Genomic DNA, 27,480 nt, shown 5'->3' with positions numbered 1-27,480 from the left:
TTCTTAAAGTGCAGGCCACATGTAACTTTGTAGTTGTGGTTTATGTGCTTAAAAATGTTTTTCGCAACATACGGAATTAACTTACCTTATAGAAGTATTTCCATTTATTGATATATAAATTGTCTTGTTTCTTTACGAGCTCGCACCTTTTACTGATAACGATACCACGTGACAAAAAAGAAAAAAATTTTAAAAGTTAGTGTATCCCTCAACCTTCCCCCTTTTTTTCTTTAAAACTATAATGCTATAACGTTCTGTTAAAAACTTTATTTAAATTAAAAGTGCTGTCCAAGCCTTTTAATTCATTTTTTTAATCTATTTTTGCGTTACTTTAAAAATACTGAACTTTTTCAATCATCCTCAAAATATAACGTAATTATTAAATTAAAACTCATTATACAATCTCAAACAACAAAATAAACCGTGTTTTATATAAAAGTGGCTTGGATATAATTTTCCAGAGTTAAATTATTTGGCGTACAAAAACATGTAAACATGGCTCCGCCATATATCGCAGACATCTAAACATCGAAAACACAAAATTATCAGAATATAGTGCAAGAAATGCAAAAAAACATGTCATATCATTATATAAATAATGAGTCGAGGCTGGTTATGTGGATTGGTTAAAATGTTAAACACACTTTTTTTGTAAACCAATCACGGGTTTAATAGTAACGAATAACGATTGCAGATCAAAGTCCAATCTGCCATTACGAGTTATACGCTGCAAAAACGAATTTCATAGTCACAAACCGAAATTAATATAATTGCATTACCAAATCTTACCACAAACAAGTATTGTGTAAGTGTGATAAATAGTTGGGCAAGAAAAAGCGAAGTTAGTAATGGCTTCTATATTTCTAGTGGATGATCCAAGTAACCCAGAAAATAAAACGTTTTACCATGACAACAAACTACCCTCTTTACCCGTTCCCACTGTAAAACAAACGCTACAAAAATACCTGGATTCTTGCAAAGCAATCGTTTCTGAAGAAGAATATCAAAGAACCAGTGAAATCTGCAGAAAATTTGAGAACGGAAAAGCAAAAGTTCTGCAACAACTGCTTTTAAAACATGCCGAGAAAAATCGTAACTGGCTGGAGGAATGGTGGCTCAACAAAGGGTATTTGGAAACAAGATTGCCACTTCCGGTTACTAACTTTTCTGGGCCTGCAACCTATGTTGAGCATTATTGGCCATTAAAGGATGGTACTCGGGTTGAGCGCTCCGCATTGGGAATGTATTACCTAATGCAGTTTTGGCAATTAGTGAAAAAAGAACTAATTACTGCTCACAAAACTGGAGATGGTAAGTATCTAACAATGCATCAGTTTAGGTACTTATTCAACACTTGCCGAATTCCGCATAGAGTCAGGGATGATCTTTTTCATGGTTTTAAAACTGAAGCAGAGGGAGAGTCTCCAAGTCATGTGATAGTATTGTGCAAAGGTTATGTCTTCAAATTGGAAGGCTGTAACCCAGAAACTGGGGAATTGTACACACCTCCAGCTTTGGAAAAGATGTTTCAAAGAATAGTAGATATCTGTAATGGAAGACCAACAGGTCCTGAAGTCCCGGCATTAACAGCATTAAATCGGGATTCTTGGGCTGATGCAAGAGATCATCTGATTAAAATTGATGCCAAGAATTTATCAATTCTCAGGGAAATTGAAACTTCATTGTTTGTATCATCTATGGATGACACCTATCCTACCAGCTACACAGAAATGTCATATGAAAGTCTGTCTGGAAACCCAGGCCTGAGGTGGTATGACAAGTCTTATACCTCGACTTTTTCTTTAAATGGTGTAAATTTTTGCAATTGTGATCATACTCCTTTTGATGCAATGGTAATGGTAGCATTGGTGGAGTTTATAACCGCCTCCATAAAACAAACCAAAGGAGTTTGGCAAGGATCTTTGGAAATTCCAAACAACATCAAGGTTGAGGAGTTAACTTTTGTTATTGATGACGAAATTAAACGACACATATCCAATGCAAAACAAGAGGCCACAAAATTAAATAAAAATTTGGATCTTCTTCAGGTTATTTACAAAAATTTTGGAAAATCTGACCTCAGGCCATTTAAAATCCATCCAGATTTTGTGGTGCAGTTATGCCTGCAAATGGCCTACATCTCTGTTCACGGTAAGCCGGGCCCAACATATGAAACAGCAATGACTCGACTGTTTTATCATGGAAGGACAGAAACAATGCGAACATGCACACCTGAAGTTGTAAAGTTCAGCAGGGAAATGGAGAAAAACCCCATTATAGGGACACCTGAATACAAGAATTTGTACAAATTGCTGCAACAAGCACATCAAAAGTTCTTAAAATGGATGACAGATGGTTCCTTGAATCAAGGTTGTGATCGACATTTGCTCGGATTGGCTCTTATTTGTATGGAAAATAACATAGAGCTGCCAGAAATTTTTAAGGATCCTTCCTACGTTGCAACAGGGGGTAATGGTAATTTTGTTCTTTCAACCAGTTGTATTGGGTATTTCAATGCACAGGGCTCTGTAGCACCCATGGTAGAACATGGTTATGGATTTTTTTACAGGATCAATGACAAGAAAATTGTGTATTCTTTGTCATCATACAAATCCTGTCCAGAAACCAACACACAAAAGATGAGTGACCATTTTGAGCATGCTTTGGGTTGTGTGTTTAGATTATTATCAAGTTCGGTTGAACAACATAAAATGTAATTGCAATATAATTTTTGTAATAGATTAATAATAACTTTTAATTTTTACTGTTATTTTAAGTGTTAATTTAGTACTAAAGTTCAATTTCAAATTTTTGCACTTGTAGTATAATTTTTTGTAATTTGTATTAGCAAAATAATTGTTTCTTATATATTAACCATTGAACCTACAATATCTTATTCCTGCAGTAACTGCTACCTGAAACAACAAAAATGCTTTGTCAATGCAAAAGTAAAAAATGATTATGTTTTAAATTTTTATGTTAGTTTTTTGCTGCAATAAATACAATAATTAAAAATACTTGTAGAACTGTATTTATAATTTTTTTATCATTTTGTTGGTATTCTATGCATTTAGGTACTTTTACAATTTTAATGTGTACCCTAATCTATTAAAAAATACAATTTTAATTCAAGTGATGGTACAAAGTAGTACAATTTATTGGTTTTGGAAAGTAGAAAAGCGGAACAAAAATGAAACGAAATATTTAAATAACAATTACAGAAAAAGATTGTTAGTAAACCAGGAAACAGAAGAATGCTATAAAAATATATATCAAAATTTAGTGTTGTACAATTAACTATAAAAAGTATATATTAAAAATGTATATTACTAGGTTCATTGGTTTGTAATAATAAATTCATTAGTCAGATTTCATCAAAAATTAAATGCTATTGCTGAATTTAAAAGAAAAAGTTTGTTATCACATTGTGCACCTAATTTAAAAAAGCCAATATTTTTTTCACAACCAGGGCAATGGTAAAACTGTAAAGCAACATTGTCAGATTCGCTCCAAACACAGTCTAGTTCAATACCATTTGATGAAGCATTTACTAATACTAAATTATTTTGTTGCACATTTTCCACTAAGCTCAAATTTACCTCATGTGGAAAATGTTTTTTAATAAAGTTTAATGAATTTCTAATGGTTTTGATTTCATTTTTTAAAGGGGACTGAAATAAGTCATAGTCGCATAATTTGCATTGAGCAAAGTTATTTTTATTCTTGTTGGTTAGTCGTCCGCTTCGCTGGCTTCTTGATTTCATCACTGTTTTACTTCTGGTTTCATTTTTATCATTATCAAACAGTATAGCTGTCCTGCATTTTTTCTTAGAACTTGTAGAAACCGCATCAGAAATTGATTTTCTTTTCGAGGACATGGAAAAAGATGGTAAAAAGTCATCTTCTTCATCATCACTAATAATCATAGGAGATTCCGGGATCACAGTAATTTTAAACTTTTTTTCTGGAGTTTTTTCACATTTTGGAATATCACCAAGTTCCTGTTTAACCTCAAGGTGATTATTAAAGCCATTGTGATTTACTTTTTCTGGTGTGTGCATTTCATTTTTAACTGTAACTTTGTTTTTATTTTTTTCCTTTTGTTTGTCAGTTTTATTCTGGGCTTTCTGAACACTGGTTTCATTTAAAACTGTTTGAGATAAAAAGCATTCTTGTATAGTAGGCTGATGATTAATAAATGGAGGAAAAAATTCTTCAGAAGATTTTTTTAAGGATACCGTTTCATTATGGTCTAATTTTTGAATTGTGCTGGCAGAATTTAAATCTTGTTCGATATTTTCTATTTTAGAAGATTTTACGTCCTTAGGATTTATTTTTTGATGATTACAAAATGATTGAAGTGACTGTACAACAGAACCAAAATTTTTAAAGTTGTTTACCTTCTGCCTTATCCACTTTGATAAACCTTTGCAATATTTTATTGGATTTTTACAAAAACGATCATCTATAATAATAAGGGCACCCCAATCATTTTTATGGCGAATACAGCGTCCCAATGCCTGGTTTAATGCCCTGAATGCTTGAATTTCATACCAATCTCCACCTGTTAGCAAGCCACGGCTTTGCGAATTTTTGTTGTTGTAGTTACGCTTTAATTCAACTTGTTTGTCCTTGAAATTTGGAAAGGGAATTCCTACAGTGATAACAGCTCTGGCATTGTTGTCAGAAAAATCTAATCCTTCACTTGCCTTTCCCCGACAGACTGCTAAAAACAAAGCTCCAGTAAGACTTTCTGCATCAGGAGGTTGGTTAACATTCTCATAAAAACCATTCAGAACTTCATCAAAACTGGATTTGTTTTTTCCATGTGGTTCACATGCAATTTCCTTGCATCTTAAAATCTCATACCAGAGTCCTGTGTTTTTCCATCTTTCACTTAGTTTTTCCAGCATTTTATAACTGGAGAAAAAACAAAGAACTCCATGTGGAACAACTTGACAAACTTGCAAGACCACTTTGCCAAGTTCATCCTGAAATTCATAACTATTGGTGTTTTGATATGTGGCTTGTAAGCGGTGGCCATTTGGGCCAGCTCCTACAGATCCAACCCACACCTGAGAGTTGGCAATCACATGGGCAGCTTCAAGTTGAATGGGAAATTTGACTCCAAGCTCAGATGAAAATGATGACATCGGGGAAAGAGTGCCGGATGTTAAGATAACTGAATGACAAGCATTAAATTCTCCAAATGCAACGGCTGGGTTTAAACACCAAAAATGTAAGTTCATGATATAATGTTTGGATGGTCGTTTAGAAACAGCAACCCAACCATCCCTAGTTCTTCTTGGTGGTTGTGCACCATATTCCATGTGACGTACTGCACTTATTCGATAATCTTCTGCAAACTTATGTGAGTCTACAAACAAGTACTCAAGAACAATTAAAAGTCCACCAATGAGAGACTGGCTTGCAGAATGTAGGACAGGAGGTTCATCTGCATCTTCATCTTGAGTGTTCATTGCTTCCTTGTAACTATTTTGTAATATTTGAAGTGATTCTTTAGTTATTCCCCATTCTCCAAGTTGAGATATAAATTCTGTACCTAACCATACAGAGGACCACGTTTCATAAGATGTTTCTTTTAAACCTGGGACACAATTTTTAAGCCATTGTCCAATTTTAGTACAGACTAGATGTAATGGTTGATGTTCTGGAACTCGAATATTTTCAGAAATCAGATGATCAATATCAGCAATAGTGTTTATTAAACTTGTTTCACTCATTGTAAAACTTGCAGCTGCCCTTGAACTGTCTTCAATGTTGTGGGCTTCATCTAATATTATAACTTGTTCGTTTAGGTTTATGGTCATCTGACTTCGAATACCAGGATCTATTAAATAGTTGTACGGACAAAATATAATTGATGCCCCCATTTTTAGTTCTCTTGTGCTGTAATAAGGACAAACATTGATTCTTTTTCCCAACTTAATAAAATCTTCCAAATCCCAAGCCTCTTTTAAACCACAGTTGTGCAAATTGTCATGTGTTTTTAGTCGATGAACATTTTGATAAAACCCACATTTTGTACCAGGAAGATCTTCATGCCGACCTTTTAGTAAATCTCGACAGCCATCATTTTTATTTGATGTATTTGCAGGGTGTATACATGAGTGTTCCCTACTTGATAAAATTGTCATTTTAACTGATTTGTATGCAGTTCTAGCAAGTTCATGTGTAATTTGTGCTATTTGTTTATGAGTCCTTGTTCCAAACCAAATCGTTGGAACATTTGGAAGACTTTCCTGGTCATCTTCATCGCAACCACCACATTTATTTTTACTAAATTCAGTTTCACTAGCATGAAGTTCATTTGATGTGTCCAATGCAGCCTGTTGTTTTGTTCGTAAATCTTCCTGCCATGCTAGAGCAGAGCATAGGAGAGCGAGAGTTTTTCCCGAGCCAGTGGGGCTTTCCAAGAGGCAGTGACTCTTTTTTTGTAATCCCTTCATAATCATACTCATCATGGACAGCTGAGAAGGATAAGGTTTAAATGGAAACTTAACATTTACACCACCAATCATGATCTCCGTCCAAACTTTAGTTTCCGTTTTAGGTTTTTTTGCCATTATTTTTAATTTCTACAAACAATTTGACAATTATTAGTAAATAAACATTGAAAAATATATAAGAAATGAATAAACGTTTAAGTTATATGTAGTAGTTTTAAATTGTCTAATAAATGAATAAACGTCTAAGTTATATGTAGTAGTTGTAAATTGTCTAATTGTCACTAATATTTATAAATCCTGAACCTAAAAATAAAACATTGCTGAATCATCTGACCATCTTAAAAGTATTCTATCTGTCTATTCCTGTTTAAACAGATCAGTGCATTTTAATTATAAAAACTTTTATAATATTTACTTTTAGCGATTTTAAATTTTACTACATCTAAATTGTGTTAAGTTTATTTATTACCGTCAATAAACTAGCTGTAATCCTCATTGTGGGTTATTGTTTTGTTTGTTTATTTCGCGCCAAAGTAATGTTTATATTTACTTCTCACGTTACCGCGATACAAGAAATATAATGCGCAATATTATTAACAAGATTTATTCCAAAACTCAAATAAGGTTTAAAATACTTTAATGGTTTTTGTTAATATATTAAAATTTAATACTTATAAAAATTAAATTTGAATATAAACTTTTAATTTACTAGAACAAAAGTTATTCTGACTTTAATTTACGGCTTATTTCCTTAAATTCCTCGTCTCCGTTGCCACATAAAGAATAATTGATAATAAAAATGCAGTTTGTAGGTAAATACGAGCAACTTTTTACATCACGTGAGCAATACTTTTGCCACCAAATTTACATTTCTACCTGACATACCGTTTTTATTTTCTGCTAAGTATATTATGCAAATATTGTGCAACGTTTTACTAAAATAGAAAATTTTTCCTTTTTCAATCCGAATGTTGTTAATTGGTCTTTTATTGATAGCAAATCCAAGTTTTTATTAACAAAACAATTAACAAAATGAAATAATTATTAAACGTGAAAGAGCTAATTCCAAATGAAATATATTCAATAAAAACGACTATGTATTCAAGATTTCCATAATTATGACAACGTTTGTGGTAAATTATTTTAAAACTATTGTAACACATTTAAACAACTAAAATCAACATCTTAAAAAACATAAAAACAAAACCATAAAGATCTATCCGCGGACACATAGAAACAAAATATATTCAAAAATACACGCGTTCTCCTTTCAACATAATGTGCCTTGGCAATGGATTAAAAGTACACCTTTTTTTATATTTATTTCACTTTTCTGCGTCTTGCTCTGCCCGATCTTCTGACATTTGACTCTTCACTTGACTCATTCGTACTATTGTTGTCTCCCAAAGTTTTTCGCCTAAAATGGTGAATAGAAAATTAAACTAATTTTTTTGCAATAAATGACAAAAATAATTGCAATTAACTTACACCGGCGTTTTTACTGAAGCACTTGCAATAACATTTCTTATTCCCTTCTTCACAATTGGGCTGTTTCTAAAAATAAATAAAAAGGACTCAAGGAAAAATGATTTAACAATTTTTTTTGCTTTTTTGCACAGTTTCACATTATAGGATGTACCTGGAAGTACTAGATGAAGATTGACTTTCAACATTTTCCTCTGAGCCAGATAGGTCTGCAGATTCATCAGTTGAAGCACTTAAAAAAAAGACAAAATTATTTCCATTCAACAATTTTTAAATAAATTGTACTAAAAACATTTTAAGTTTTTAGGGACCCATGTACAGGATTATCAATAAATCTTAATCAAAAAAGGAAAAATTGTAACCAAAGTTAAAAAAATCAAACTTGGATTTTGTTTTTCCTCTCTTTGTAAACGGGACAGGCGATAAATTTCTTGGCTTTCTCTTTCTACCGGATGTTCTAAAATAAAAGCATTTGTCTATTTAGAGTGGTGGTGAACTCAGTGTGTGCCTTATGTCCAAAAATTATATTATTAATAGGTTGAAATAAAAACATTTTAGTAGATAAAAACCTACCTAACTGGTTTGACAATGCTTGATTCCTAAAAAAAACAAAAAATAACTAAATTAGTTGGGCACCTTACTATTTGAGTATATGTATGTTTTGTAAATAACCTAAATCTTACCTGTGAACTGGAAGTGGTGCTAATTGGTAAAGAAACTTTTTTCTTTTTAGCAGCAAAAGGAACAGATTTAGGAGTTGAGCTTGCTATACTTGTACTACTTGAAACTATATCTGTTGACAGTGATTCATTATCAGATCCAACAGAATCATTGTTAGAAATATTGCTTTGATTTGTTGGCGATTTGGGTGACTTTGGTTGCAAGAATGTGTCATCACAGCTTGGAATAATATCTTTGTTGTTACTTGTACTCTCATGTAAAGTGGTGTCGTCTTTTTCTTGCGATGTAGAAGCTATGGGTGAAGTTGGGATCGGCTGTGGTCTTCTAAAGTAAAAAATTGTAATTTTATTTTATGTATAATTTGATTTTTTTTTTAAATAACAGCTTACTTATTTTCTCCACCATATACTAACAGAGGACACTTTTTTCTGTTCTTTTTACTTGATAGAAGCTTTCTAGTTGAACTTTATAAAAAATGAAAATAAACATTCCTTTCTAGCTCCAAGTCTTAATAATTTCTAACTGATCAAGTTTAATATTTTGCAAATTAAACTTTTATAATTAAAAAGGACTTAACATTTTATATATTTTCTGAATCTTTGGTTACAATCAATCTACTCTGGTAACCTAGATTTTTACTAAAATGGTCATGCTGGGATTGTTAAACAAAATAAAAGTTATACAAAAGTCTCTGGCCATGAATAGTACAAACCTTATAGAATGTTTCTTTTTGTATTTATCACCACCCAAAGCTTCAGTGATAGCTGGAGTTGGGATGAGTTTTACGTTGCAATAATATGCTTTGGGAAGATACGTCTTTTTGTTTTGTGGACCGGTGGGCTACATATAAAAAAAGGTAAAAATATAATAAAATTTATTTGTAAGTAATAATAATTAAAAAATAAAATAACAGTAAAAAATATGATAAGTAAAACATTGTGTTTTAGTATTTAAAATGTAAGTATATGATCATTTAAAAAATCGTTTACACAACATTTGAGAATTAAAGTTAATTTTTATTACCGTGGTATAGAATCGATTTGAGATAAATTTGACAACAGATTTATCAGTGGGTTCAATAACAGCAATAGCATGTTGACTTGACCGATGTAAAACATGTTGAATAATTAGGTCACATACAGCATATATGTTCTGTATAAAAAAGATTTTAGTTTAAAATTGTTTGCAAATCAAAACATCAGCATATATGTATTGAAAATACTCAAAAATTTAAAAAAATACAATGGGTAATAAAAAAACTTTAAATATTTTATTTTTACTAGTCTACCTACTATAACAATTTTTTTTTAAGTTACCTCATTTTTGAACTCGTCAGTTGGGTTAATTTTGTTTTTTGTTCGTTTAATGTTGTCTGCTATTTTTTTAATAAACCCAAAACTCTCTGGATGGTCCTTGGTCAGCAGAGGATCCAAAACAAACTGAATAGAACTGTATAACAATTAACAATATGTTATAATAAATGTTGGGAAATACATAAAAAAAACTTTTAATATACTTTTTTTTAAATAAATCAACATATCTAACACTTTAAAATTTTTTAATTTACTCTTTGATTCTTGGCAGATCTTTTTTAGTCATTTCCTCAGCAAAATCACTGTCATTAGCCAGCAAATAAACTAGAAATGGGATCATGTATTCTGGTATAACCACTACCACCAAGTCTAAAAAAAATAAATTAGAAACCATTTAATATATAATGTATAAAAAAATTATTAAAAAGATACAGTATAAATTTTTAAGTTTTTACGTAATGTTATGTTTAAATTAAAAATACATACCATTATCCAGTGTTGAAGTGTGTTTGCTAGTTCTTATTCTTTTGACAAGTTGACCGTAACAATAACTTCCTCTGTCTCTTTGCTCCCTCGATGCCTCCTAAAATTTTAAAACAAAACATAGACCACAAAAAAAGTAAATAAATATACCAGGTTATTTATATAATTATTTGCTATATAAAATTACTGACAAACTGTTAACATTCTTGGACCATTTTATTATTTTAATTTTAATTTCAGTTAAATTTTATTACTAATTTACCTGGGAAACCACAGCAAATAAAGCTAGAAATGAAATGGGAAGAGCAAAACTTAATAATTGTTGATAAAGTTTGTTTAAAAATGTTTTTCTTACTTCCAAGACAGGATCCTAAAGAAATTTTTTTTATTTTTAAAAAGTGAACTCACATTGAAACAAAAATTAAATTTCAAACTATTAATTTTCGTTTGCTCCAGTGTTTAAGCAAAGGCAAAGGCAAAAACATTTAAAATATGTACTTACATTGAGCAATATAGCCAGAGCTTGATAATTTTTTGGTAAAAACTGGGCTCTTAATTCCTTGATTTGAGCTATCTTAATAATACAACAGGCTGCCTGCAATCTTAAGTGGGCCTTCTCCGCCTTAAAAAACAAAGCAAATGTTAAGGTATATAAAAACAAAGTAAGTAAATTAATAATTACCAACTGCGTTTATAATTTTTTTAATTAAGAAATTTACCCAGCGCAATATTTAAAAGTCAACCACAATTAAATATTAGCTAATTTACCTTGGGTACCAATCCATTGTTCATAAGGTCCCCTTGATTGTGTAATATATGCTGCATGAGTCTTAATGTAGCACCACAATAATCATTTTCGTTTGATCTAATACCAAACAACCATCTTACCATGCATTTCAAACCAGCAATCTATAAAAAAATTAAATTATTTAATATTTGTTTTTTAAAGTTAAATCTTGCAACAAAATGGTATGTGTATTTTTAGTTGAAAATAATTTTAATTTATTATAGGTAGACTAGTACTCATTCTTATATATAATTCCTCTAAAATATAAATTTTAATTTAATTGCATTTTTTACCTTGGTTTTAGTTTCTCTGCTGAGTTCATATTTTTCACACCATTTTGCATCCTTCCTCTTTGATTTTGTTGGCGTTGAACTATTTTTGCTCATCATCACCTTAACAACACATAACAAGATAACATTAAAAATTTTTTGCAAGCATATAACCAAGCTCCTTTAAAAAAATTTGAATAACAGAGTGTCTTACCTTTTTAACAACCACTTTGCTGACAATTGAGCTTAACTGAGTAGTTTTTTCTGGTAGAAGTTGGGCAATACATCCAAGAGATGTTAGTGCTGTTTGCATTTGTAAGAATCCAGTTCCTTCACTTAAAGCTGTTTCTTTGCAAAAGTCAAACACCTAAAAAACATTTTTTTGAATCACCAACCAGAAAAAATAACAGCTTTTTAAAGACTTTAAGATTTATTTTGTTTACCTGCATTAAAGCTGTCTCATTATGTGAAGTGAATTTGTTGATGCAGTAAATAGAATGTTTCGCTTCCTTGGCATTTCCAGTCTTTGCTTTGTTTTTTAGTATGTCAATCAGATCACTTAATAAAAAAGAAGACTATTGTTAAAGGGTACAGTTTGAAAATAATGTATAAGCAAAACATCAGATAAAAAATATATTTAGAAAGAAAAATTTTCAGTTATTTTTTTCTAAATTAATTCAAAATTAAATTTAAAATTAACTAAATATAAAAACCACAAAATTTTTTGACTTACTCTATCATTTCAGGAAAGTTTTCTTCCAGAACATGAGCGGTAAACTTGAGGGTCATTAAAGATTGTTGGATGACATGCTCTTCCTGAGTTTTATCCAAGAAACTCAACAAATCATCATAACATTCCTTTGTTGTAAAAATATGGGGGGACACTTTGGCAAACAGCTACATTAATATAAAAAGTTTATTAGTATTTTTTTTTACTTAAACTAAAAAAAAAATTAAAAAAGTTTTCCCTTGTCATGAAAACCTCGAAAATTTTTATTATTTAAACCACAAAAACATAATATTTTTTATTAATATCATTTTCTTCAAAACAAAAAAATTTATCATTTTTTTAACAACAAATTTAAATTGATATGATTTTTTTCTTTAAAAAAATTTAATAAATAAAATTATTAATTTCATACTGCCATAAGGTCCATAGCACGATGCTGAGCTTCTTCCCCATTTAACTCATCTATCTCTGATTCTCCATTCAACATCTCTTTTATTAAACCAAACAATAGCCTGTAATATAAGTATACTGTGTTGTAATATAAAGTCAAGGATACCCAATAAATTATTAATAAAGTACAAGAATGTTCAAAATTCTAGTTCAACAAAATAAGCACTTAGAAAAGTGTTAGTATTTGTAAGAAAACTGACAGTGCATATTTTATGTAATTTGAGATTTAAATAGAATTTTGTGTTTTAAATTGTATTTTCAATGACTTACTTAGTTTAAAAAAAATAAACAAACATAGTTAAACATTATTTACAAAGCCTACATACTTGAATGAAGGGGCATCAATCATCACTGAACCAATAACAGAGCGACCTAGAAGCTGTTGAACTGTTGCTTTGGTGTGTTTGGTCACTCCTGCTACCACATTCATTTTGTTCATCATATCTCTCTATAATAAAATTGTAAATAAAATATTTTAAATAATTAAGAATCAATCATTTGTTTCATACAGAATATAAAAAAAAATTTGTTTATTTAAATAAAAATAATATTTAGTCATGGTTGTGGCAAGTTTTTATAGAAAATATAAAGCTCTTTTAACAGTAACTATAGCAACACAGAGTCAATATTTTCACAGGATGAGTATCATTTTTATTGTTTCAAAAAAAAAACAATTTAAAATTGCCACTCAAAGTTTGATGGAATTAAATTTTAATCCCACTCTAATCAATTTAAAATATTTTGTTTTAAATATTAATGTTGTCGTTAATTACAGAAATGAATAAAATTTACAAACTCAACAACAACGCAAAGAGATTAATCGATAACATTTTAAATAAAGATGACAACTTGACATGTACTACATAGTAATAAAATATTTCAATATTGTTAACCCTGATGTTTTGAATTGTATTCTAAAAGTTTAAAATGTGGTTTAAGCAAACAAGAAAAAGGCACCACAGGGAGCTATTCATATGTACTTAAGTATGTCAATCGGCAGTATTTGAGCTGTAGTTGAAACTTATTAGGTTTGAGTATGGTGGTTTTTGACATTGCTAAAGAAGTGATAAGATTAGCTAACGAACAAGGTCACACAAAAGCAAACAAAAATGCTATAAATTGGGATGGACTTAAAAGCAAAGGTGGAAAAGTAAAATTTACAAAAAGTTCTAATTTGGAGACTGCTATTCAAGAAATAACGAGTGTTGGCAAGTATCTGTCAATCAAATCAAAAGCAAATAATGGAATCTATATTAAAGAAGATGCATTGATTAATGAGACAAACGAAAGACAAGAATGCAATCTTAATTTAACAACCAAGAACTTAACAAATGCAAAAGTTTGGCTTAACAACTGGCTTTCTTATACATCAAAAGACAAAAAGAAAAAGTTTTCAAAAATCTCACTAAAACCTAAATTTCAACTCGACTTTTACATGCCTGAGCTTATACAATGCAAATGTGAGCTACCACACAAAGAAAATATACCAAGTAAAATTACAATTGACAATGGTGTCAAAGCACCAATAAAAGTTATAAAAACAACAACCAAAGAACAAGGAACTATAAAACTTGATTATTATTTGTGGGGTCAAGTATCAGTACAAGTATGGGGTAAACCTTATACTTTAATGATAAATGATATTTTAGATCCCAAACATAATCCAGAATTTTCAAGGTAAGAATAAATGAATTTTTAGTTCATAATAACATGTTTTTATAGCAATATTATAATTTTTTTATACACTTATCGATAACTTAATAGGTTTATTTTACGTCTCAATATATACTTAAACTAATGCTATTAATATATTTAATTTACTATTTGACTAGAGAAACAATAATGATCAAAAGAAATAAATCGGTTAACATAAAAGAAGAAATCCAGGTTGTTAAATATGAGATTTACGGAAATTATGAAATTCTGACAACTCATTTTGAATTTGATATCAAAATACCAAATTGCATTTTGAAACGACCAGTCTATACAGTAAGAAATCTATAATCATTATATAATATTATTTTTATCGATAAGAAATATTATTTACTTCTAAATTGTTCTTATTTAGGTCAAAGCTTTAAAATGCTGTTGTGATACTGCAAGAATACCTGCCTTAGAAGTATGCTGTCAATTAAAACCATTAACCAATCAGAATTTAGCCAAAATATTATTTCGTTGGAGAAGAATTTTATACTCTTTTAGAAGTAAGTAAAAAGGCACAGAAAATCCAAAAATAAATAGTGAAAGAAACAATAAATATGTTAACTATTTTATAATTTAAACCTATTTGCAAATTAGGCCCAGCCAATGTTAAAAAAACATGCTTCGCTAACTATTTATTTAAACAAAACTAACAACAAATTAAAATACAGAATTTTTTCAAAACTTTTTAGATGATGGAACTGAAAACCAAGAACTCTGGGAGAGATTATTAAAATCAAAAACCGAAATATCTCATGTTGCTATAAAATGCAAAAAATATGCCATGAATTACATTGACAAGTTTTTATTGAGCATTTTGCTGTGGAGGGATGAAATCAATGCTTTAGAAGATATAAGCGAAAAATATTCAAGCAATGAAAAAACAATTGATTTAGCAAAACAATTATATGACTTTGGAGTTCCTGTGCCTGTTTTCAGTTTTTTGTGGCAAGAAAAATCAGGTAATTAACTTAACAATGTTTGTATAATATCTACCAACTTAATATTTTAACAATTTAGAAAATAAATTGCAAATAGGTTTTAATAAACATATCTATGGATTAGATAAAATGTTAAACAAACCTCTGTATTAGATGTCTGTTACGTCAAAATAAAATCAATAAATATTCATTTACAGATACAGGTTGTCCTGTACATAAATTTCTAGAAGGAGATATTACCCAGATAAAATCATTTAGCAAACCGTTACAAAAGAAAATGAACTCAAAGTTACCAGATCGAATGATAGAAAGGTAAATATCAAATTAATTGTAATCTATAGTTTAAACAAAAATGTCACCTACTAGAAAACTGATATACTACAAACTGTTTTTTTTTGCCACATTAAACTAAAAACTAATTTTTTAATCAACCTTTTAAACAACAAAAGTATAGGTTATACATAAACAAATGTAGTAGTTTTTCCAATTTTTAACAGTTTAGTTAACTAAGAGAATAATAAGCCTGTTTAAATCACATTATAGTTAAAAAATTTTTTAAAGGCTAGTTAATAGAATAAATGAAGATGATGGCTGGTTGGCAACAGCAATTTACCTTAAAATTGATATTGGAAATATCAAGAGTTTAGCAACAAATATTCACAACTTTAAAGATCTAAACGAACAGAGAATAACAATTTGGAAATTGTGGAGAATTAAAAAGAGAAAGACAGGAGAATGTACTATGCTAGATTTATGTCATCAACTTAACGAAATGTTAATTTCAAAGAAGATTTTTAATTTCATGTGGTTACATTCTGAGTCTACTCCTTAGTGTTAATTTAATATGTGCACAGGTTACAATAAAAGCCATTATCATTTATAAGTTTTTGATTTATTTTTGGATTTTATCTATATAAACCATATATACATGAAACTATCAATGGAAATTAGAAAGAGAAAAGCTTTTCAAAATTTAAATCCAAAAACAATAAGCTTTTAACAGTATAATGCCTTAAAATTAGATTAAAAATAAGCTTAAAATTTAACTTACCACAGCAACTGCAATCTTTTGACTTGTATATTCAGTTCCACTAATGTAAGACAACCACTGCTTCATCTTCGCATCATCTTTAACCACTTGGATGAACTTGTAAATATTTATCTTCCCACTTTGTGCCATTCCGGGCATGTTAACAAGAATATAAATCACAATCTGGGAAATAACTTTGTCTCTTTCTTTTATCTAAATATAAAACGTTGGTTACTTTATAAAAAAATTTAAAAATAAAAAATGATGTTTATTTGGATGGACAAATAGCAAAAGCACCATTTATACAAAAATTCAAAAAAAGGTTTGGTTACCGAAAAGATTTTGGTTTAGTACCCTAAAAAAATAATTTGAGAATGTATCGAATTTAAATTCTATATATATTATTAATAAACAGACAACATAATTAACAATTCTGCAATCAGGTTATCCAAATAATTGCAAAAACATAATTTGTTTTAACTTACATCGGTTATTTCCAGAGCCTTGACAATTTTTTTCAATGCACCTCTCAATATTTCTTGTTTGTTGACAATCTCAACGAACGCCCTAAAACGCATAACACAATTACAAACGACTTTTAAACAGTTTTTAAATATAAAACAATTTTCTTTTGTTAAAAAATAAGTTTTACTTTGCAGCAAGGTCATCAACAGTGCAGTAAAGTTCCAACAAAAGTTTCATTCTTTCCATATTGCTCAGTGAATAAGGAATCAAACTATTTACCATAATTTTTTCCAGCAATAAGCTAAAAAAATTAAAAACTGTTATTATTTCAAAAAATAAGTAATCTATTTTTTTTTTTTTCCGAAAGTGATTTTAATGTTTTTTAAAATAATTAAATACCAGCTTAAGATTTTGGTCTATTTTGCTTTAAAGTAACAACTTACTAGTCATTCGAGTTTTGTCTGTAATAAAGATGCAGAAGTGTGTTTTTAAACGAACTTAATCTCTTGACATGAAGTCTTGACGCACTTTCACCAGTACAATATTTCTTATATATGTCCGCCATTGCAGTTATCGAGCTTTCTCTGACGCGCCACTAAACAATTCAAAATCAAATTGAAAAATCAGGTAAAATATTGGAGTCAAAAAGCATATGTTTACAAATAAATACATAACCTAAATAACAGATTAAATTATTTTAATGCCAAAAACAGGTATTTATAAAATACTAAATTTTATTAAAAACCTTTTTATCTTTAACTCGTTGTTCTAGAAACTCCAAAAATTCGTCTGAAGCATATTGCAAGTTTTGTATCGCGATATCTCGAATTGTTTTTACCACAGCAACTCTAACATTGTCATCTACATCATGGCGACGAGATTTAAAATAGGGAATAGCATCTTTTGTAAGATGGACATCCTTACCATGATTGATTATTAACTCCCGACAAAACAAAACGCATGCTACTCGAATCTTTAAAAATAATATTTTTTTTGTTACTATAAATATTTTTTAAAAACTAACAATTTTTTTTTTTAAGGTAAGATTAGCAATTTATAATAAAGGCTATAAACTTAATTTGATATAAGCATAAATATTAAACCTCTGCATCTATGTCGTTGAACCGACTTAAAAATGAGTTCCACAAGATAGGATATTCTACTGCTAGTTCAGAATTTTTGTCAGAAAACATCTCAGATAAAAGTAAAACTACATGTAACCTCTCTTGGGTATTATCAACCTAAAATAATAATTTTTAATATAAATAGAGAATAAGTAAAATGATAAAGAAAAAAAGGCAGTTGAAATGAAAAATAGCATATAGAATAATTGCATTAAAATTTGCTAGATTACCTTTAATTTCATGTCCAGTTGTGGGATGGTGTGTGTTAGTAATAAGGGAGATGTCTTGTATAATTCCGGTATTAACTTTCGCCATTGTGAAGAATACTTGTTTGTTGTTTTTTCATTTAATAAAAGAACATCTTGGAAAAACTAAAATGAAATAAAATTCAATTACACGAAGCTTACTATACTTGCTCTAAATTCTACTCTTCTAATTTATTACTTACTAAAAAAAGCGTTTATTAAAATTTAATAGAACTCTACACTGAATTTCAGTTGCAATATATAACCCGACAATCAGACTTACCACCATAAGGTATTGACCAACTACAGAAGATGTTCTAATAAGCAACTCTTTAGCCAATTCGTAAGCACTCCGGTTTAACTTTTTTGTTCTATCAAGTAAACATTCCAGAATTACATCTAACAATTCTGGTTGCACACTTCCGCTGTCAGTAATAGCAAATCCCATAATATCCAGCATATGACTTCGAACCTGTTTATCATGACTATTCCTGCATGATACATAAAGTTTAAATAAAAATTTATTGTCGGTGAAATTAAAAATGACAACTGGGCAGACAAAAATGGCCTTTAGTAGATTTGCAAAGTAAGAGAAATAATAATTCATACAACATAACAATAAAAACTAACATAGTACTGAAGTATTGTAAAAGCTAAATCAATAGCTTAAAATAAATTGTTTTAACAATTATTATTATTAATGTTGAACTTACGTAATAGTACTAAACAGTGTTTTAAACAGCAATGAAAAGACCTCAGTAGTAACATCAGGTTCTTCAAGATCAATACAAATATTAAACGATTTGATAGTGGCAACATTTTCAAGAATGTGATAAGCTCTGGTGTAGTAAGCGCCTCTTGTATCTTTAAGTTGACCCAGTTGACTTATAAGAAATAAGAAGATTTTCTAAATCAAAAAAAATATTTTGATAAAACAGAAAAAATTTCAAACAGTAACAAATAAAATTTAGCAGTAAATTTTTTAGAAAAAGGTATTTGTAGGTCTTCATCCTAAATGTGATGGGGTAGCTAACATCTTGGGCCAACGTAGTTTTTGGCTAATCAAGAGTATTTGCTGAGTAGTTAAGCCTAGTGTTTCAACCAACTACACCACAAATATAGTTACCTTAACTTGATTCAAATTTCGAAAAGGATTTTCAGGTGCATGAAGTCGAAAAACATCAGCCAACATACATCCAATATAAATTCTACAATTCTCATCTTTAACTTCATTAAGAAACTCGTCCTGCACAATATATTTAACAAATGGGAGATACATTCGCTTCATCTCTTCCTCATCTTGTTCGAGTTGTGAGAAAAACTTGCAACATTTCTGCAACAAGTAATTTATAATTGCAATAAAATGGATAGACTATATGTAAAAAAAGGTATTTCTTAAGTACCTTAGTAAAGCATTTAAATACAATCTGAACAGAATCAGTTATTTAAAAAAAATTGTTTTACTTTTAGAGCTTTAGCCATTTCCGTAGGAGTCATATCAGCAGAAACATCTTTCACTCCGGGTGGAAACCCAATATCTTCAATTTGATGTAGTTCTTCCATACTTAGAAGTTTGCCTAGAACTAATAAACTATGTAAACGCTACAATATTAGAAATTTAACATAAATCAAAAAGCTTAAATTATAATAAATTATATTTGCAGTTTAATAAATTATATTTGCAGTTTAACATACTAACAGACAGACAGACTAAAGCAAGCAATCAGCAAGGCAGAGTATGTGCCCTACAGTTTGCAGTAAACACAATAACATTTAAACATATTTAAACCGACACACTGATCTATATAATATTTATACACTACATGACTAGACAACTTTTGTTGTTTGGTAATGCATTGATAAATTACTTCTGTAAATTGTTATGACTAATGACTTTTTTGTAAATGATCATACATAACATAGTTTATTGGTTTGCTTTTTAAAACACTACATTTTAAACTTTTTGGGCAACATTACGTTAACATTTAGGCAGTATTTTAATTTACATAACATGAATAAAATCTAGAATATAATATAGTATTCTTGTTTACCATTTACCATACTGACAAGATAATAACAATAATTAATTTTTATTGAGGATAAAAAAAAATACAATTTGTTGAGAAAGCAATTAAAAACGAATTTTTGGTATTAAAGATCGTAGAAATACAATTAACATTAAACAATTTCCCTTATTACTTGATTTTGTTTCGATTATTATAATTTATTAATATATACAAATAATAAGAGCTTGTTTTTTTATATTTGGAAACTTAATTTTTTCCCTCCTTTTTTCTATCGCAAGAAATTACTTTATTTTGATTGGTTGTGAATTTTATGACGTCATCAGTCTTTGAAACTTGGGTAAAAAAAGAGAAGCTGGCTGCGCGTGTTAGGAAAGGGTGTTGATGGTAAGCTGTTAAGGCATAAGCACAGTTTTTTAATGGGTTAGTTTTAATTTTACACTATTAAATAACTATCGGGTTATAAAATTTTAGCATAACAATAAACCCAGTAAATTAAAAGATTAATTAACGCTTATTGGGTTGGAAAAAATTGGCACCAGGTCGCCGGTGTTTTTAGATAACCACAAATTCGTAAAATCGATATAGTCAAATAACGTTTTGACGTTTTACATTCTGTTTCAGAGTCTAACAAGACACATTATCAAGAAAATTCCTAACTATGTTTTACAAAAATGTGTTAATTCAAAAGTAAAATTTTTATTTATTTTCCTGTCAACTTATAGCATTCTGGTGAATATTTTTAAAACTGGCATTTCAGTTGTGCTTTTTAAAATCTTAAATTTTTATATCAAAAAATCAACAATGGGAGATGAAGATAAACCCAGTGCCAAACCAAGTCAAGTAATATTTTGATTTGCATACAAATTCATTTGATTTAAAAATTGGGTAATTGTATAGCTAAATACAAAAATTGACTTATGTTTTGTTTACAGGAAATTAAACCAGAATGTAATGACCATATTAACCTTAGAGTTACAAGTCAGGTAAATATTGTAATTCCTTATTAATGTACTCTTTTTTTACGCATAAATGTAAGAGTATTAACCAAAATCTTCTCTATTTTAGGATGGTACTGTAGTTCAATTTAAAATAAAAAAACACACTCCCCTTCGAAAACTAATGCACGCTTACTGCGACCGACAAGTAAGAAATATTAAATTATTTTTAAAAGTCAAATATTTAACTGTGCACAAAATAAAATAACTTTAATGACTTTAAAGTTAAATACCTTTTCTTTGTTTAGCAACAAACATATGATCAAATAAGATTTCGATTCGATGGCCAAGCAATAACTGAAACGGACACACCTGATCAGGTAAGTTCAGTTTTAGGATCATGTTAAGTTAATGGGTTTTAAATTTACTCGTTTCTTTTGCAGTTTTTATTATCATTTTTAGGTTCTTAATACTCTAACCCTATAGAAACTTATCCCAAAATATAAATATATGATTAGTTATTATTAATATCTTAAAATTATATATTTTTCAATGTTCTTGTTACTTTTTTGGTTATCAACCAACTTATAACTTTAATGGCTTTAAAAATTTGAAAGAACCATAAACTCAACATTATTTTACCTTTAGATTAAATTTAAATAAAATCAGCAGCAAATAAAACCAAAATTAATTTTTAGCTTGAAATGGAGGATGATGATACCATCGACGTTTTTGCCCAACAAACTGGAGGATTTTTTAAATGAACATCATAGCAAATCTTGTACATTTTAACCAAAAACTTTTGCAGTCCATTCTTGTATATATAATTTGATTGGGATTTAATTTTAACTACTGCAAGAAATACATGTGCTAAATATTAAAGCTAATCAGGCTCGGGCTTTGTTTAACACATAACCTCATGTTGGTAACTTAATTTTTGATACTTGTTCAAGTGTGGTGTATCATTCACACAAATACTTTACACTGCTCATTTATAGATATTAACTTACTTTTTAAAAATAACCATCGACCAAGCAATTTCCTGTAGATTATTTTTTTGTTGTTCAATTCAAAAATAAAGCATTCTTTGCATTTTTAATTGTGAATGTTATATAACATAGCAGGCGATTTAGTTTTCAAAGCTCTGAAATGTTGGTAGTTGTTCGTTTATATTAAAATTTAAACACCTGTATATTTTTAATTATTAACTGGGTTTTACTCACATTTTTAGTTTATAACTGATTTTTGACAAACAGTGTAGGATATAAAAATAGCAAATATAAAATTTAATCAGCTACTGAATCGAATACCAATTGAAAAAAAAATCACATACTTTTTAACCACCGGTATATATCATGAATTTCATTAAATCAAAGGCTTAATGAAAATGTATTATATCTACACTGAAGATAAATATATACATCTTATCAACAAAAAACAATTCAGAAAAATAACATAAAAACAATTTAGTATTAACTTTGCCGTGTACAACTAAAAATAACAAGTTCGTAAAATAAAAGTACTTCAGATGGCAAATTTATTGCACAAAAGTTTTCTATTCTAGGTGGCGTCCTCATTCTGTACAACATCGGATCCAATTGGTATTTCCTTATTTTCCAAATTGGTCTCTGTTTCCATTTCTGCTGGTGTTTCTAAAGAAACAGATGGTTCTTTTGTAACACTGTCTGTTGGATCTATATCATTTGTTGTCTCTTCCAGTTTTTGTTCTTCTGGTTTATTTATTTTTTCTGGCTCAGAACTAGGTAAAATTGCAGATTCATCAGATATTTTTTGCTCTTCTTTGTGATTATTACTTTCTGAAACTTTATCACTATTGACAGCATCCATATCCTAAACATTAAATTAACAATTTAAGTGGATTCTTTTTTATTTGAATTAAAATAAACACTTACCTCTACACTCTCTGCTCTTAAAACAGGATCTCTTTCCTGACTGGGTTCCTTCTAAAAAAAAAAAAAAAATTGTCAAAAACTGTTTAAAATTGCTATTTTATTTTTAGCTGTGAAACTAACCGGTTGTTCTTCCAAATTCGAAGAAATAGGTGATGTAACAATATCTGTTTTTTGTGTTGAAGATTTAAGGTTGGATGTTGGTTGATTTTCAGGGGATTGTGGACTTAAAAGAGAAGTTGTTTTTTTAATAGGAGCAGAAAGTCGCTTACCTGTAAAAACAAATATTGGATAAATAAAAAATTGCAATTCACTTCAATAAATTTTTACTAATGCTATTTCAAAGTAAGTTCTAAAATGACAGTAAAAAATGACAAGCTTTACGTTTCTTTTTTCCTAAAAATGTCTGCCCCTTAGGCTTCTGTTTTTTCTTAAAAGAAGAATCAATCATTGAAGAAGATTTCGAATTGACTGGTGGTTGAAGCTCATAGCCAACTAATTCACACCACCCCACTGGGTAAATATCTGAGGATTGGGAGTCCACCCATTGATCATATTCCTCCTCCCAACCATCAAAATGGATACGGAGCAAGCGGCCTACAACTCTAGATTTTAATTTCATTTGTTAAATTTTGTTGTTAGATTAAAAAGGTATTTATAATTAATTTATTATCTTTTGTTAAACAAACTAAATAAATTTAAAATAACCTCGCAACTGTGGAGACGCATAAAAGTCTCGGCTCCATAAGATCAACAGCTTCCAGCTTCATCCCTTCTTCAAACCCATGTTGTATTTCTTCATTTTTAAACAGGTTAATAGGTGCCGGCTGGCTATCAGTTTCTTGTAAGTAATTCTTCCAGCTAAAAGAACCTTTGTGGCCTACATTTAGTAAATAATCATTTTTATTAAGATCCAAGTATATTTTTTATACTAACCGCAATGTAAAACTGATGTAACACTTCAATCTTTAACTTAGTTCACATTACTAAATTTCTTAAAAATGAATGGTTATTTTGACCTTTTGGGGGTGTAAGTTTTATGTTATTTGCTTCACAAAATCCTACTGGAAAAATAGAGGGGGAAGCACAATTATAACAAAACCAATCAGTCCCATTTATCGCCTCACTTCCATCAATTCCTAGAAATAAAATATTAAAAAAGGTAATTACCCATCCATAGCAATATATATGTCAGATAAATATGTATGCAGTTAAAATTTTATATAGATTGCTGCATTAAAAAAAAACAATAAATAAGATTAAGTTTAAAAGAATACCTATCATTAAATATCCATTTCGAAGAACTTTGCGCACCGTGGCTACACAAATGCAAGATAAATTTAAAGGGTCGATGGCTTCTAGTTTCATACCCACTTGAAATCCACAAACTTTTACCATTTTTGCCTAAAAAAATTAATTAAAAATTAAATTTATACCTTTAGGCCTCGAAAATTTTATTTAACAAAAATATCAATTACGATTTAATTTAAAGTGACCTTGTTTTTTCTTACTATTAAAAAAAAATAAAACAATTGGATTTCCAGACATACCAAAGCAAATAGTTCAGGTTTTGAGTTCTTAAATCCAGGGACATTTTTGTAATCTTTGGTAGCAACTAGAATTCGGTGACCAACCTTCTCTGACCATCCAATATGGTGAATTACAGGAGACCCAGCATGACACCTAAATAAAAAATATGTATTAGGGTTATATTAGTACAAAACTAACACAGGCTTAATATCAGTGCAAAACTAACACTGGCACTGATAAATTCTCGTTATTTAAAGTCATAACTTTTGGAGAAAAAAACAATAATCATTGTTAATATTATTTAAAATTGTTTTTGGACAAACCAGAAATCATCATTCGCTTCATCTGAATCTTCATATCTTAACCTTAATCTTCCTCCACTAACCTCCTCCACAATTCCGATCCTCATCCGAGAAATTTGAGTTTTATCCATAACCTTGATTATACAAAAAATTTTAAATAATTTTAAAAACACTTTAACATAACAAAAACTTTACTTAATGTATATAGCTTTGGCCTATAAATTTCCTTTTTTAATATAATTCAAACCTCTAGTCTCATGTTGACCAAAAACGGACTTTCCATACTCTGAACAACTCTTTGTTGAAAGTCATTAGGTAGTGTTTTTGCTCCGGTGAGTCTTTGAACCAAAAAGCTTTTCCAGTTACTGTATTTGTATTGAATTGCTAAAACAAACAACAAGTGAATTACATTAACAGTAATATCAACTGATTAAACCTTATATTTTTTATATCACTCAAAGAAAAAGGTTAAACTACAAATAAAGGACTATATAGAAATCTAATATTAAAAAAACTTTTTTTAAAACAAAGTGTGAGCACAATATTACTTTTTGGGGGTACAAGTGGTTTTCCAATGGTAGCACACCATCCAACAGCATGAACATCATGTGTGCACAAGTTACACCAGAAGTCACATTTATCTTCATCTCCAAACCCTTCATATCTCAACAAAGCTTTGTAACCAGCTACTTCTACCACCTAAAAAAATAAATAAATTTACAATAAAATTAAAATAAATCATATGTAATTAATTATAAAACAGATTTAAATAAAAATTAAGCAAACCTCTGCAATCCAATAAACTTTTGTAGGTACTGGACAGTCAAGATTTAAAACTTCAACTTTTACTCCTTTGTCAATTTCTGCCCAATGTGATGACATTTGGGCCTTTTGGGATAAAAAATAAATAACATTTGGGATAAAAAATAAATATACAAAATTTCATAAAAGGTTATTAATAAATTGGCATATTAGTAAACACTGTACAGTTATCTTTTAATATAATATTATAAACCAACTTTATAATGTAGTATTAAATCAAGTAAAAAACTGAAAATTTAAGGTATTAAATCAAGTAAAAAACTGAAAAAAAAACTGAAAATTTAATTCCGTTAATATTTTCAATAACGATGTATATATAATAAATAAGATTTACATGTGGGAAAAGGTGAACATGAGCAGCTGTACTGGAAGTTTGCATCAAATATTTTCCCCAGTCAAAACCCGAACTCGAATATTCCCTTCTTTCCATTTCTGAGGGTAAGACCAGTGGTAACTTTAACTCAAATTGGTTCCTAAAAAAGTAAATTATTAAAAGTTTAAAAGAAAACTTTTTTTTAATTTCACAAAATTAAACCGAATAAGGTCACCATTTAAAACAAAAATAGAAATAAACATACTCAGAGACAGATTTTCGCTTTGCTTTAGCTGGTGAAGCTTCTGATTTTGCTGACCCAGTGGATTTTTTTCGATGTTTTGCGGAATAACTATGGGAACACCTTGCACAACAAAATCGTTTTGTGTTTGAATAAAAAGTTTCTTTATCTCCAACAAATCCACACGATTCACATTTGCCAATCTCTTTTGCTAAAATCAAACGTTTTAAATAAAAAAATAGTCAAATATTATTTAAAACAGAATTTTTTTTTTTATTTTGGTTTTTCGCGCATTGATAAGAGTAAATAAGAAATCTGATATACAATTAATATTACAACAATGCGACGGGAAAAAATTACAAAATCAATTTAATGATTTAAAACATGCCAAAAGTGGTAACCAGACACTTCGGCCCCCGGACACTTCGGCCAAAATTTTTTTTTCAAAACAGCGGGGATTTTGCTTTTTAATTACCGCGAGAAATTTTATTTTCGCGTAGTTATATACAGTTTTTTAGACAGTATTTGAAACAAAATAAGCAGTTAATTAATATTTTTTTTAAATAATAATGTGCAAGAACATGTTATCTTTCTTTTGGCGTGTCAATTTTTTAATTTTACAAACTAAAACCTATAAAAAACAAGTTTTGAAAGCACGCGCTTTTAGGTGACGGAGGACAATGCATAATGTTATCTCGTATTTTGCCAAATAGTGCCGCTTTTCCAAACAATATTTGTCCGGGGGCCGAAGTGTCTGGCATTCGCCAAAAGTAATAATGTTTATACAAAGATTTTATAGTATATACATTATGGCATGGTCACCAAGAAATACATCTATTCCATTAATATTTTCAATTTATGGAGATTTTTATGCAAATTTTTTTTAGAATAATTGTCTGTTTGTGCCATTTTTACAAAAACGTTTATCACCTTTTGTTTACATTATTTTTTTATTTTAATTTTAATAAAAAAATGTAAAAACATAACAGTAAGTAATAATTTTAACGATTTTTTTAAAATTATTAATTACTATTTTTTGATTCAGTTGTTGATTCCATTCAGTAAATGCAACTATACATATGTGACACGTAAAACGGTTAAGTCTGATTCTTTAATTTTCCATTCATCGCGCCAGTCAACATCTGGTTAATCTACCGATTGCTAACTAAGGTATTGTTGTCAAAGCGAATAACAATATGGCAGAGGATAAATCAATAATCATGAAA

The 27,480-nt window shown here is 29.3% G+C and overlaps 6 protein-coding genes across 8 annotated transcripts; 3 read left to right on the top strand and 3 right to left on the bottom strand.

The window, feature by feature from the left end:
* The first annotated feature begins 604 nt into the window (after nt 1-604).
* On the top strand, nt 605-3,001 carry LOC145759032 (peroxisomal carnitine O-octanoyltransferase-like). Its single transcript, XM_082572762.1, has one exon. The coding sequence runs from the start codon at nt 849-851 to the stop codon at nt 2,715-2,717; it is 1,869 nt and encodes a 622-aa protein (XP_082428888.1). The 5' UTR covers nt 605-848; the 3' UTR covers nt 2,718-3,001.
* A 245-nt stretch (nt 3,002-3,246) lies between these two features.
* On the bottom strand, nt 3,247-6,566 carry LOC145759007 (Fanconi anemia group J protein homolog). Its single transcript, XM_082572725.1, has one exon. It carries the CDS (start codon nt 6,540-6,542, stop codon nt 3,375-3,377), a length of 3,168 nt encoding a protein of 1,055 aa, XP_082428851.1. The 5' UTR covers nt 6,543-6,566; the 3' UTR covers nt 3,247-3,374.
* An 882-nt stretch (nt 6,567-7,448) lies between these two features.
* On the bottom strand, nt 7,449-19,809 carry LOC145758980 (sister chromatid cohesion protein PDS5 homolog B-A-like). 2 transcript variants are annotated; one of them, XM_082572702.1, is made up of 31 exons: nt 19,639-19,809; nt 19,301-19,507; nt 18,888-19,081; nt 18,458-18,665; nt 18,160-18,300; nt 17,909-18,046; nt 17,551-17,778; nt 17,249-17,400; nt 16,993-17,106; nt 16,826-16,907; nt 16,362-16,553; nt 12,995-13,116; nt 12,631-12,730; nt 12,222-12,385; nt 11,932-12,046; nt 11,703-11,855; nt 11,513-11,611; nt 11,201-11,341; nt 10,935-11,054; nt 10,695-10,802; nt 10,436-10,532; nt 10,204-10,318; nt 9,953-10,085; nt 9,660-9,788; nt 9,349-9,476; nt 8,639-8,957; nt 8,529-8,554; nt 8,338-8,412; nt 8,110-8,187; nt 7,959-8,024; nt 7,449-7,887 (listed from the first exon to the last, which is right to left on the bottom strand). In XM_082572702.1, the coding sequence occupies exons 1-31, from the start codon at nt 19,735-19,737 to the stop codon at nt 7,791-7,793; spliced, it is 4,140 nt and encodes a 1,379-aa protein (XP_082428828.1). In that variant the 5' UTR covers nt 19,738-19,809; the 3' UTR covers nt 7,449-7,790. The 2 variants fall into 2 exon arrangements, with proteins under 2 accessions (XP_082428828.1, XP_082428820.1); XM_082572694.1 differs by having other exon boundaries at nt 8,639-8,960; nt 19,639-19,808.
* LOC145759039 (uncharacterized) lies at nt 13,700-16,155 on the top strand. Of its 2 annotated transcripts, none has more exons than XM_082572774.1 (6): nt 13,700-14,345; nt 14,501-14,657; nt 14,737-14,872; nt 15,062-15,331; nt 15,508-15,622; nt 15,872-16,155. In XM_082572774.1, exons 1-6 carry the CDS (start codon nt 13,705-13,707, stop codon nt 16,140-16,142), a joined length of 1,590 nt encoding a protein of 529 aa, XP_082428900.1. In that variant the 5' UTR covers nt 13,700-13,704; the 3' UTR covers nt 16,143-16,155. The 2 variants fall into 2 exon arrangements, with proteins under 2 accessions (XP_082428900.1, XP_082428906.1); XM_082572780.1 differs by having other exon boundaries at nt 15,854-15,911.
* Nucleotides 19,810-20,788: 979 nt separating the features above from the next.
* LOC145759136 (small ubiquitin-related modifier 2-like) lies at nt 20,789-22,328 on the top strand. The gene is made up of 5 exons (XM_082572895.1): nt 20,789-21,041; nt 21,134-21,184; nt 21,267-21,344; nt 21,445-21,516; nt 21,835-22,328. Exons 1-5 carry the CDS (start codon nt 21,003-21,005, stop codon nt 21,898-21,900), a joined length of 306 nt encoding a protein of 101 aa, XP_082429021.1. The 5' UTR covers nt 20,789-21,002; the 3' UTR covers nt 21,901-22,328.
* A 178-nt stretch (nt 22,329-22,506) lies between these two features.
* Nucleotides 22,507-27,427, bottom strand: LOC145759027 (MBT domain-containing protein 1-like). The gene is made up of 15 exons (XM_082572749.1): nt 27,285-27,427; nt 26,279-26,465; nt 26,035-26,173; nt 25,665-25,766; nt 25,427-25,577; nt 25,126-25,262; nt 24,900-25,012; nt 24,597-24,729; nt 24,324-24,450; nt 24,066-24,185; nt 23,755-23,926; nt 23,431-23,651; nt 23,170-23,318; nt 23,050-23,100; nt 22,507-22,987 (listed from the first exon to the last, which is right to left on the bottom strand). Exons 1-15 carry the CDS (start codon nt 27,310-27,312, stop codon nt 22,697-22,699), a joined length of 2,121 nt encoding a protein of 706 aa, XP_082428875.1. The 5' UTR covers nt 27,313-27,427; the 3' UTR covers nt 22,507-22,696.
* Nucleotides 27,428-27,480: the final 53 nt, after the last annotated feature.

This window comes from Corella eumyota, chromosome 1, assembly GCF_963082875.1.
Source record: "Corella eumyota chromosome 1, kaCorEumy4.1, whole genome shotgun sequence".
NCBI lineage: Eukaryota > Metazoa > Chordata > Ascidiacea > Phlebobranchia > Corellidae > Corella > Corella eumyota.
The sequence above is the reverse complement of the archived record's forward strand: the minus strand, read 5'-3'. Positions and strand labels throughout refer to the sequence as shown.